The sequence below is a fragment of the Seriola aureovittata genome, chromosome 11 (assembly GCF_021018895.1).
Source record: "Seriola aureovittata isolate HTS-2021-v1 ecotype China chromosome 11, ASM2101889v1, whole genome shotgun sequence".
NCBI classification, from domain to species: domain Eukaryota; kingdom Metazoa; phylum Chordata; class Actinopteri; order Carangiformes; family Carangidae; genus Seriola; species Seriola aureovittata.
In genome coordinates, this window is record NC_079374.1 from 2,887,431 (window position 1) to 2,899,429 (window position 11,999).

Consider the following 11,999-nt stretch of genomic DNA (forward strand, 5'->3'; position numbering starts at 1 on the left):
TAAAGGCCCATATAGAAAACTAGGCCATGAGAGACATCTAGTGGTGAGCAACTTGATACTGCAATACAACACACACTTGTACATAATGTCATCAATCAATACAATTATTGGATGAGTTCAGTTTATCATAAAGTCTGCATAAAACCACTGATTTTAAAGTACAACCTCATCAATGAACCTGAACGCCTCACAGTCTGAATCCAGCTCTGCTCAAAGAACGACACACATTTCTTCAAAAACTCGTTTATTATGAGTCGTAGAGGAATGAACATAGTGTTGATCACAAACCACCAGATGGAGAATGTGATGCAGACAATTTGGCAGGATATGTGTTGACGACAAACTGGATAGTGATCAACACACACACACGCACACGCACACACACACACACACACACACACGAAGGAAGGACAAATAAATACACTTCTTTACCAGCTGTGTTAATACAAAAACCTATAGTGTCTGAATTTGTTTAAAAGTCATGCTTGATTCCTATGAATGAGTCCGTCCATGTGTTATGTGTTTCATGATGCAGTAAAATCACATGGTCTCTGCTCCCACACTGAGAGGAGTCGTTAGTGAACTACAGGCTGATGCTCTGGGTTTTACCTGCCACTAAAACACGTGCTGCCGTCTGAGGTATTATTAAAACAGGACAAAGACGTAGGAGACGATCAGAGTGACACAAAACGAATAAGGCAGTGAGGGTCTCGAGTCTCTCCCCTCGGACTAATGCTGTCCCCCCGTCTAGCACAGATCACGTAACAGATACTGACGACACACGCCCACGCTCACTTCACAGGGGACCCAGTGCAATCAGGGTAAACAAGGTCGCAGGTGGCGTCCAGTGATGCTCCTGGACTCTGTTAATGTTGGAGTTGTGTTTTCTCTCTGTCACAGGTTCGGCTTCTGCCCCCCCCCCCGGTGTTTTAGGAATGACTTCATCTCCTGGAGTCGTGGGCTCGCTCCTCCCCGCTACAGTGTTAGTTCCAGTCGCTGTGTAGACGTCTCTGTGTGCGTGAGGCATGTGTTTTCAATGTGTTTGTGTCTGTGTTGAGGCTGCAGAGGCGACATCACAGCTTGGGCGGGTTGGACAGCTTGGCCTTCAGGTTGTCTGCCAGCTTGTCCAGGAACTCAAAGGTGTTCAAGTAGTCGGCCCGAGTCACACTGCGGACAGAGGGAGAGACGAGACAGCGCTGAGGACACTTCAAGGTACTGATTCTACTTCCTGTAGTGTGACTGAGACAGTCGAGGTTAAACAGTAGTTATCGTCAGTTTTACACAAACAAGATACTGTCAGATATTTTCTATTTTCTAATGTTTCACAAAACAGATTTATAATGATTGAGGCACCTGTTGAGAGTCACTGATCGTTACAGGTGAGATGACGTCATGTTCTGTCACTCACCTGAGATCTGTCAGTCAGGTTTAAACCTTACACAGTAGCACAGCGGAACAATGTCATTCACTTTAAGCTGGAGAGTCACCACGAACACGAACGTGAAGATCACTTCAAGGTTGAGATGTTTTAGTCTGGATCGAACATCGGAGCGTTACTAACACAGGTAACCACGTTAGTGTGCCAGTGTTTCCCATTCATCACCGAGACTGAATTTGTCCACTGTTTCATAACGAACCACAAATGTATTTACGTCTCATAATATAAAAGAGCTAACGTTGTGATTTGTGCCGTTACGTCGCTGCAGATCTGTCCTTGTGATGTTTAGAGGAATCCATTCTTCCCTCTGTCATATGATGTTTCCCAAACAACCACAGAGAATATTTCCACCCCCGTGCTTAATAAAAAGTTACAGTGCATTAGTTTTAAATGTCACTTTGCTGCAGGGGTTTCGAGGTGTTTACTTCTTTTCACTTCACAATCAACAAAACTATTATAAATATAGTTTTGCAGACATCTGTACATGTTGCAGACGTGCGGCTCCTTCAAAACACAAGAAGGCGACAGTCAGACGAGCAGAACTGTGGGTGAACTGGGCAGTTTGTGTCTCTTTGTTGTTAAACACAGACATATTCTTTAATTCCAGAACAACCTTCTTGCTGTGATCGGCTCTGATCTGTCCATCACAGAGAATAACAGCATGCACACATTACTTTTAATGAATAAATCATTTTGCTGCAGACACTTCCAGCAGGAACGCAGACACACAAACTGAGACAGATCATGAAGGGACTGACTTTGGCATTCCTTTGATGCAGATCGCCAAATCCTTGGTCATGAAGCCGGCCTCGATGGTCTCGACGCAAACGGCCTCCAGCGCCTCAGAGAACACTCGCAGCTCTGCGTTGTTGTCCAGCTTCGCCCGGTGGAGCAGACCCCGCGTCCACGCAAAGATGGAGGCTGCAGCAAACACACACACACAGTGTGAGGACATATGTTTGGCTAGTTGTTGAACGCCCAGGGATATGAACCTCCTCTCCTACCTATGGGGTTGGTGGAAGTCTCTTTCCCCTGCTGGTGCTGTCTGTAGTGGCGGGTCACTGTGCCGTGGGCGGCCTCGGACTCCACCGTGCGTCCATCGGGACAGATCAACACGCTGGTCATCATGCCCAGGGAGCCGTAGCCTGAACCAGAGTCACACATTAAGATAAGAACATCTGTGATTAGCTGTTAAAGGTTCTGAGCTCTTAACATGTCCGACCTTGTGCCACGGAGTCAGACTGGACGTCTCCGTCGTAGTTCTTGCAGGCCCAGATGAAGCCTCCCTCGGACTTCATGGCCTGGGCCACCATGTCGTCGATCAGACGGTGCTCGTACCAGATGCCTTTGGCCTCAAACTGAGCGCGGTACTCCCTGGGACACACGGGGGGGGGGCAACACGTGTAAGTTGTGATCTACATCTGGCAGAGTGTGTAGAGGGACAGAAGGTGTGTGTGTGTGTGTGTGTGTGTGACCGTCCTTACTTCTCGTAGATCTCCTGGAAGATGTCCTTGAAGCGGCCGTCGTACTTCTTCAGGATGGTGTTCTTGGTGCTGAGGTAGAGCGGCCAGGCTTTAGTCAGAGCCATCTGGAAGGAGCTGTGGGCGAAGTCCCTGATGGACTTGTCTGTATTGTACATCCCCAAGGCCACACCCCCTGTGCCTGGACACACACACACACACACACACACACACACATAAAGCATCGTTCACACACACTGAGCAACAGCGTCATGAATATTGGATGCGAAACTTTGCTTGTGTGATTGTGTTTGTTATTTTGTGTTCAGGAGGGGGGAGACGGGTGATTTTTGTTTCTAGGCAACCAAGGATGAAACTGGTCATGTGACCACACACTTTTGAACCTGAGTCCCCCTGCGATGGAAGAAGTGGTGAGCACTTTTAAGTTCACAAAACATTTGGTCATGTTCAATGAGTTGTGATTCTTGTGTTTGAACAATTACTCAACCTTTGAAACTCTCTCTCGCTCGGCTCAGTGTTTGGCGTCAGGTGATAAAACCAGAGCAGGTGAGTCGTTACAACATGACAGATAAGCCATATCTTATATTCTCCTGTTTACGATATGAACACAAAGGAAAATGAGCTTGTAAAAGTTTGTCCGTGGCGCCAGTCCAGCTCGGCCATATTGACTGACACTCCATTACACTTCTACATTATGACGGCTGACATCTTTGCTCTGGGATATTCTTCATTAAACACTGATGTGTGTATGTTTGCACACCTGTGATGTTGTGTCTCTCCTGACCCACTTTACCTCCTGGCTTGTGTTTAAAGCCGGTTCTGTTCTTACCCTCGAACTCGTGCACGACGAATTTAACCGGCTCTCCGCTGGTGGGCGTGTAGGTCATCTCCACTTTCCCGGGCCCGGGCACCACAAAGTCTGTGGCTTTGTACTGTCACAGTGAGAGAGACAAAGCGTTAATACAAGAGAGCCACAAGGCTGTTTGATGAGACCGACCCCCGTCCTCTAACACGGCGTTACACCAAAGTTCAAATGACAGCAACAAGACAGCCGTAAACACCTGAGCAGGACTGGAAGTGTCAGGTGATACAGTGTCAGCAGGGTGATTAACATAACGCACACCGCTGACACTCGTGGGATATTACGTAACCGGCTTCCTCCTGAACTAACCGTTGACTTTGGCAAAGTGCCTCCAGCTCCCCTGTGATTCTAGTTCTGTGACGCTGCTGCAACTTGTCCCGCTGCAGAGGCAGTGCAGTGCATTATGGTCCGAAGTGCGGCTTAAGGGAATATAATTATTGCTGTGGTCTCTGCTGACGTTCCCACAACGTCTGACACGACTGCAGCTCAGCAAGCTCATACATGAGCCGACAGCGTGATGGAGGGAGCTGGTGGAAGTTTGTTTTCAGGTATTCTTGACGTCGACACAGTGAGGGCGGCTCCTTTTAGTTTTTAGTTCCCTTCAGATCAGGATCATTTCACCCTCACATCACACATCACACCCTCTGTTCAGACCAGAGAGGAGTAATTCAGCTCTAGGCCGTGTTTAGCTGTAAACGTTGTGTTCAGCTTTTATATAGTGAAACATAATCCATTATTTATTATCCACAACTTAAACACTTCTGACATGAGAATATACAGCAGAAAAAACTACTAATGAAGCCTCATTATGTGACATAAAATGAACAGAGAGGCTCAGAGCCTCCTCTCCTCTGATTGGCTCACAGACCTGTTGTTACTAGAGCTGCAGAGAGAAGCCTGAGAGAGGAGATGTAAAACTACACTGAGCTGGTTTTTATATCTTCTGATGGATCAACATTTCAAAATAAAACACAGGGAAATGTGGCACCTGGTCTCCATGTGCATGTCTGCCGATGATGATGGGTTTGAGCCAGCCGGGCACCAGGCGGGGGATGTTCTTACAGATGATGGCCTCTCTGAACACGGTGCCTCCCAGGATGTTACGGATGGTCCCGTTGGGCGAGCGCCACATCTGCTTCAGCTTGAACTCCTCCACTCGCTTCTCATCTGGAGTGATGGTGGCGCACTTGATGCCCACGTTGTAGCGGCGGACCGCCTCCGCCGCATCAACCGTCACCCGGTCGTCCGTGGCGTCTCGGTTCTCCATGCCCAGGTCGTAGCTTTGCAGCAGGAGACACAGAGAACAGAGAGTTTGAAGTAACTGCACCAGAGTCAAAGTGAAGACGTGGATCCATAATGTCCTGGAAATATGATCACATGTTAAAATCTGCACCAATAGAATTCTTAAGGTTCAGAGCAGAAACCACAAGAAAACAAACATGTATTAATCTTTATTTTATTGTTTTAACAAAATCTGTCAAAATAAGTGTTTTTCCTTCTGTAGAAACAAGAGGCAAGTGAATTTCCTTTTGGGAAGAAATAAAAAAATATATATATTTTTTTTAATTTTCTATTTATTGCACAAAATACATTTTTTTCTTTTCTCACAAAAAAGAAAAAATATTCACTGTTTGTGATTTATTTTATTTTCTTGGGAAAATAATTTTTCAAAAAATTTCACAGATGAAAAAAAAAAAAAAAACTTTCCTCTCAGGGCGTCTGTATCAAACTGCAGGATTCATCAGTGTTAATAAATATAATATATAATATAATAAAATATTGGTCAAGGTTAGAAAAGTTTCCTGATTCAGATTAGATTTGGAAATATTTAATGAAACATGAAATAAACAAGAATCCAGAGAATCTGTAATCAGTTCCCATAAAATATTCACTATAATAAACTCATGTAACAACTGAATATTGGTGAGGACCAAACAGACATGGAGACCAGCTCTAATCTCAGCAGCAGAGGCACGAGGCGCCATAAACAAACAGTCTGTGTTTCAGGAGGAGACGTGATCATTTACGCTCCAGTGCACAGAGGACAAACTAACACTCACTCAGAGGGATTTTTAGTTGGCTGGAAGCTGAGCGGTGAATGTTTAAATACACCGGCTGTGATGTGAACCGTGATCACTCTGTGGAAGGACACGGACGACATTAATGAGAAGTGAAAGAGCTTGTTCACAGCTCGAGGAATAACTCAGATGTCTTTATTCACTCCACATCTCGGCTAATTATTATTATAATTATACTCCTCCCGAGACCTGAAACTGTGCCGGCATGAAGAAGAGCCATTAACCTCGTGGCCTACTTCCTTTGCAGCGCTGAAACTTTGCTCTGTCTGCTCCTCTTTTGTGCCTCGGTGAGGAGGAGATCTGCAGAAACCAGCCAGCAACACCAGGACAAAGGAAACAAGGAATCAGTTGTGCAACGACTGGCCGTCTGCCAGCAGGAGAGGAAAGCCTGTTCCACTTGTTCCACATGAGGAACCTCCAAAACAAACTAGTGAGAGGAGGAAGTTTACTTCACCTGGGAACCACACGAAGCTCAATGTGCTTATCAAGAACTCGCCTCTGTGCTTCCTCATGCACCCGTTGGCTTAGTTTTGAAGGCGGCCACGACCTTTTACCTACTTTCAACATAAACTCCCCTTCCCCCGAAAGCCAACACCAAGCCACAACAATGGGACGCTCGGCAACTGATCACTAACTGGATACATGACATACCACGAGGACGGAGAGACAAACAGCTTCAGGTCCTGACGAGGCCGCTGCACTAATCTGTTCCTGTGTGTTTGATTGTGTCACACATTCAACACGTTCATGCATTACAGAAAACCTTCCCCACCAAGAAATGTACACACACACACACACACACACACACACACACACACAGATTACCCTTTAACCTGCAGTCTGCAGAGTTAAACCTGCAAATGTTTTAAAAGTTAAAAAGCAGCTTTTTCTATTCTACAAAATATTCCACAAGACGTCAAATGGATTATTGTTTGATTTTAAAGTGGCCTGATCTGTGACAATGACCCCCCCCACTCCACCCCCCACACACCCCACCCCTATTGAGAAACTGTTGTTGAGTAATTATTACACCATATGTCATCAAACTCGCGCTCCCGAGACCTGTTGCACAATAAATCATTAACTTTCACAATGTGAAACATGAAACGATGATGAAACTGCTGTAAAATATTCATCAAATCTAAAGTTTAGTTATTTGACAGTTTGTCCACACGTCACAGTGAAGATGTGATGCAGGATTTGGGGACGAGGGAACGTCGGTGATCGGGAAATATCAGACCACCCGGAGCAAAGTCCGTGGAGAGATAAGAGGAGATGAATGGCTGCTCCTGTCACCTGTGGTGCTGTAGATGGACAATATCCGCTGGAAAATGATTAGAGTGCTGATCTTCAAAGTCATCAATCAGAAAATAAAACTGTTCTCTACACAAATGTTTCGGAAACCAACCAATCAGTGATCGAAGCATCGGGTGATAGAACGATGTTTAGATGGTGTCGCTGCAACGATCAGTCGATTAATCAATGGAGAGAAAATTAACGCGACTAGTTTGATAATCGATTGATCGTTTCACTCATTGTTCAAGCTAAATTGGCGAATATTCTGATTTCAGCCTCAGAATTTTCTGCTATTCTCTATTTAAATCATTATAAACTGAGTATTTTGGGGCTTTGGACTGTTGGTTGGACAAAACTGTGAAGAACATTTTACACTATTTTCTTGCATTTTATAGACAAAAAAAAAAAAAATCAACATTAATCAATAAATGTAAATAATCGTTAGCTGCCGTCGTTGAATAATGAAATTTATACTCTATTTTCTTCACCCATATTTATTTCAAACCCACACAAGCTCAACATATTCATGTGATTATCAGAGATTCTCATCAGCGTCTTCCCTTGAGGAAACTCAGTATAAACAAGGCAAACCAGAAATCCCAGCACTGCAGGAACTGTCCCTTCACTCCTGCCCCCCCCCCTCCCCCCCCTCCCCTCCCCCCCCTCCCCTCCCCTCATGTAAATTATGTACTTACATAATACAATTAATGTGTATTCAAAACTCAGTTAGAGGATATAGATTTATATTTGGGGAGTATAATGTTTTTCTAGTGAGAGAAAGTCGGCACATGGATGCAACCGAGAGACAAAGTTGCCCTTCGCACCCTGAGGTCTTTATGCTGAGGTGTCCTCACCTGTGCAGGTCGAGCTCCAGGTAGGGGAAGATCAGCTTCTCCTTAATGAGCTCCCAGATGACCCGAGTCATTTCATCTCCCTGCATCTCCACCACAGAGCCTGCCTTGATCTTCTGAGACATGTCGGAGCCTGGTGGTGGACACGGGGGACAAACACACCGACAGTGATAAACAAATAAATCAGAGGCGAGAGACAAAGAGAGAGAGAGAGAGAGTTGCCTGAAACTGGCCCATATACAACATGATTGCCAGATGCTTCTTCCACATCTGGACCAATTCTGAAATGACTAATCGATTGATGGAGAATTTCACTGGCAGATTCATCGATACTGGAAATAATCATTAGTTTTCAGCCCTAACACTGAGGTGGTGTTGTGCTCCTCTGTGCATAACACCAATGAATGAATTCATTCATTCAACACATACACCAGCAGATCCAGACCGGTGACTCAGCGTGAATTCATAATCCTCTTCAGAGTGAGTCCCTCAAAGTGAGCTAAACAACCAAACCCTGACCCGAGGCGGACGGTTTCCCAGTCCCAGTCCCAGTCCCAGTCCCAGTCCACTGTAGCTTCAGTTTTCACTTAGAAATGACTTTAATGTTGCTTTAAAGACACATAGAGGCACGTTTCATGTTTGCATTAATGCACAGCTGAGAGGTGGGATTGCACAACAGCTGTGATCATTTTACAACTTGTAGATTTCTGCCCTTTTGAGGGGATGTTTGCTGAAGTTACATAAGTCTGCAGACAGGCTGATCCTCGTATGATGGGGAGGAGACTGTCAATCCAGACGAGCGATGCAAAGCAACAGATTTTTTCTTCTTTGCATGAATATGCCATTGAATAACAGACACATAAAAACAGGAAGGGGCTGTGGGCCTTAAAGACCATATAATGTCGGGTGGACTTCATTTCAATAAAACTGCACAAACCGGACGTTAAAGTTAAAATCGTATTCACTCGAATATAAAACAAATCGTTTTAGCTTCACTCTGTCATTTCACTTTGGCCTGTTCCTGTCCGGACTGTGTTATAACCCACGTAGCAAGATAACTGGGAGATGTGAAATTAGATATGAAGCTAGCTTGATGACACTTCCTTGAACGTCACCGCTGCTCGGTTCCGCAGTAAGAACAGTTTCATTACATGTTTCAAACGCCTACCTTGTTTTATTTAAACGTCCACAACAGAAACAGCGAAACGAGACGAGGAGGCGGAACGACGTCGTGAACCGTAGCAAAGGGTTGACTGGGCTGGGACTGCCGGAGGAGCAGCGGCAGGAGAGCACCCCGGCCGGCTTCCACCTCCCTGGACACGCTCAAGATATTGGCCAATCAGAGAAGAGACGAAAACACTAACAGCCAATCAGATAAGCCCACACAGCAGTAGGGGCGGGATCTTACCGGGCGGGGTCTGCAAAAACGTCACGTAGACCGGAGATGTTTTAAATATTAATTCAAACGTAAACATTGATTTTACATGATTATTTTTCTGTTTTAATTTGTTCTTTATTTATGTTTTTTCTCACAGTTTTCAATGAACAAATGGCATCACTGATTAATACTAAACAAAAAAATAAAAAACAATACAAAAAAATATAGAAAAAAGAATCAAATAAAAATAAAAAATGAAATAAAATAAATAAATCAGGGGAAATAGTCCATGATAGTTTAAAGACTAATGGAGACAAAAATAAATAAATAAATTAATTAATTAATTAATTAATAAAAGAATTGGGGGGATTGTTAGTTAAATCAAATTAGAGAAAACAAATTAAAATTACAGACAGATACATCTCAAGACATTCTTTTGGTTTTACCAAAAGTCAAATTCCTTTAAGAAAAGAGAAAGTAAAAGTTTGCTACTCGAAAATTCACATTTTCTAAGTCAACAGAGTTGTTGCAATGACAGTTTCTTGATTTTTGAGTTTCTTTGAATTAGCCCGGTGAAACAGCGCCACCTGTGTGCTACCTGTGGGGAACGGTACTGCGCCGCTGCAGAGGGGGAAACCATAGACTGTATATAAAATATACAATGCTATAATAACACGGTGTTCAGTAGGAATCAGATGGAACTGACCCACCAGAACTGCAACCTGGAGCAGAACCAGACTCTTCATAGATGTGATGCTGTGACCTCAGAGACAGATGTGTTCACCTCACACACTCTTTAGTGTGAACTGAACACTGACAGTTCAGGTTGTGAAGCAGGTGTCAGTGTAGTACAGCTCATGTACTTTAGTTTTATTTATAACTTAATTGTTGTCATTGAAAAGGTTTTTAATAAATAAACCTGTGATTAAATTGTACTGAGTGTTTCTTCATATTTACCATCTGCCTCATGATGAATCTAACAGTCACTTTGGTGAATTAGTGTTTTCATTGTTATTAAAATTGGTAAGTTCATAAGACAAATTAGAAAAGCACAAACTCTAGTATCTGTCTCTAGATCCTGTGTTGTCACTGTTGAAGGACGGACACATTTAAACATTTCTATCATGTTTGTTGTTGATTAAAGCAACATAGAAAGTCTTTGATTAATTACAGATTCAGGAAAAACTTCAGTGTGTTGTGATTTCTATACTGTGCTGCTGCTACTGTTAAAATTCATACCAGACACGCTCCATAAAAACCATCAACAAAGCAAAGCTTCATAAGAAACTTTATTTCACATTAAAACTGCATTCATTTCAACAATTTACAATCAACTGGAGACGTGAACAAAAGAATGTGATGAATGGATGAATTTAATGTGTGCAATTTACAATCAACTGTAACTGACTAATTAAAAATAAAATACAGTTGTGAATGAAGGTGCAGGTGAACTTCACTGTCACAGTGTGCATAAATTTGCATAATAAAGAGGTGGATAAATCTTATTTAGTAACAAGTATAAATTATAGTAGAGATGTAAAATAATCCTTCATAGCTCAGTGAGGACAGAGCAACAGTCTGACAGGTTGACCGGAAGCTGCTGCATCGTCCATAAGTGATGGAGGGAAGGTGCAGAAAGTCCAGGAGCCGTTATTCATCAGTCTTAGTGTTAGAAAACGTTTTACACTGTGGTTTTACAGTTTAACGTTAGCACACATGCTAACTTCAGCTACAATAACATTACAAGTTACTCCTCACATATATGATATTAGCCAAATCGATGTAGGATGTGTGCAATTAGCCCATATTAGCCCAGCTCCACCCTCTCATCCAAATATGGTTTCTTCTGGCTCCAAAAAACCAAGATGGCGACGTTCATTAAGCCAAACTCGAGGCTTCAAAACATCGGTTCACAAACCAAGTGAGTGACGTCACGGCAGTTCGCCACTTGGGGGAAACGCGTCAGAGGAAACTCAGGTGATGTTGATACACCTTGATTAGTAACGTCACGCTGCTGCAAAAGTGAACGGTAGTCAGTCAGAAAAAGTAAACAGGAAGTCGCCGCACTTTTTCTCTTCTCACCAGTGACGTGATATAAAGTTAGCAACACAGGCTAATAGGCTAATCCAAATGAAATTGGGAGAATTGCCAAGTTTTCCATCGTTGCTCCTGTGTTTACTACCATTAGTGGAGAGTGGAGTGGAAGAAAAAGAGGACGGGGGTGGAGAACATGCGGACTGGAGAACCTCTAACCACTTTGTCACCATGGAAAACAGGACTTCAACACAGGTGAGTCACCCCCCCCTTCTCTGCTTGCTGTTGTTCACTGTTGTCTTGCTTTTAACAGGTAGAATTTAATGTTTGCCTGATTGGGCCTCTGGGCTCCTGTAGTTGGATGTTGTTTTCTCAGTCTGTTGGAGTTGTTTCATCCTGACTTTGGGCTGAAGTTGTGCTGAGAGTAATTTAGCTTTGGTAGGTTCCTTCGTCAGGAATACTGTAAGTTATTAAAAGAGAGATGGGCATGTGTTTAAAACATGCATTAAGTTTTGATGTGTGAACAAAAACTCATGTAGGCTATATAATCCGTCGACAAGTGTTGTGAGGTTCTGACATCC

The 11,999-nt window shown here is 43.5% G+C and overlaps 1 protein-coding gene across 1 annotated transcript; it reads right to left on the reverse strand.

The window, feature by feature from the left end:
* Positions 1-227: 227 nt before the first annotated feature.
* Positions 228-9,333, reverse strand: idh1 (isocitrate dehydrogenase (NADP(+)) 1). The gene is made up of 9 exons (XM_056389939.1): positions 9,175-9,333; positions 8,010-8,139; positions 4,770-5,061; positions 3,749-3,851; positions 2,923-3,100; positions 2,661-2,812; positions 2,443-2,583; positions 2,197-2,359; positions 228-1,167 (listed from the first exon to the last, which is right to left on the reverse strand). The coding sequence occupies exons 2-9, from the start codon at positions 8,129-8,131 to the stop codon at positions 1,074-1,076; spliced, it is 1,245 nt and encodes a 414-aa protein (XP_056245914.1). The 5' UTR covers positions 8,132-8,139; positions 9,175-9,333; the 3' UTR covers positions 228-1,073.
* Between the last annotated feature and the right edge of the window lie 2,666 nt (positions 9,334-11,999).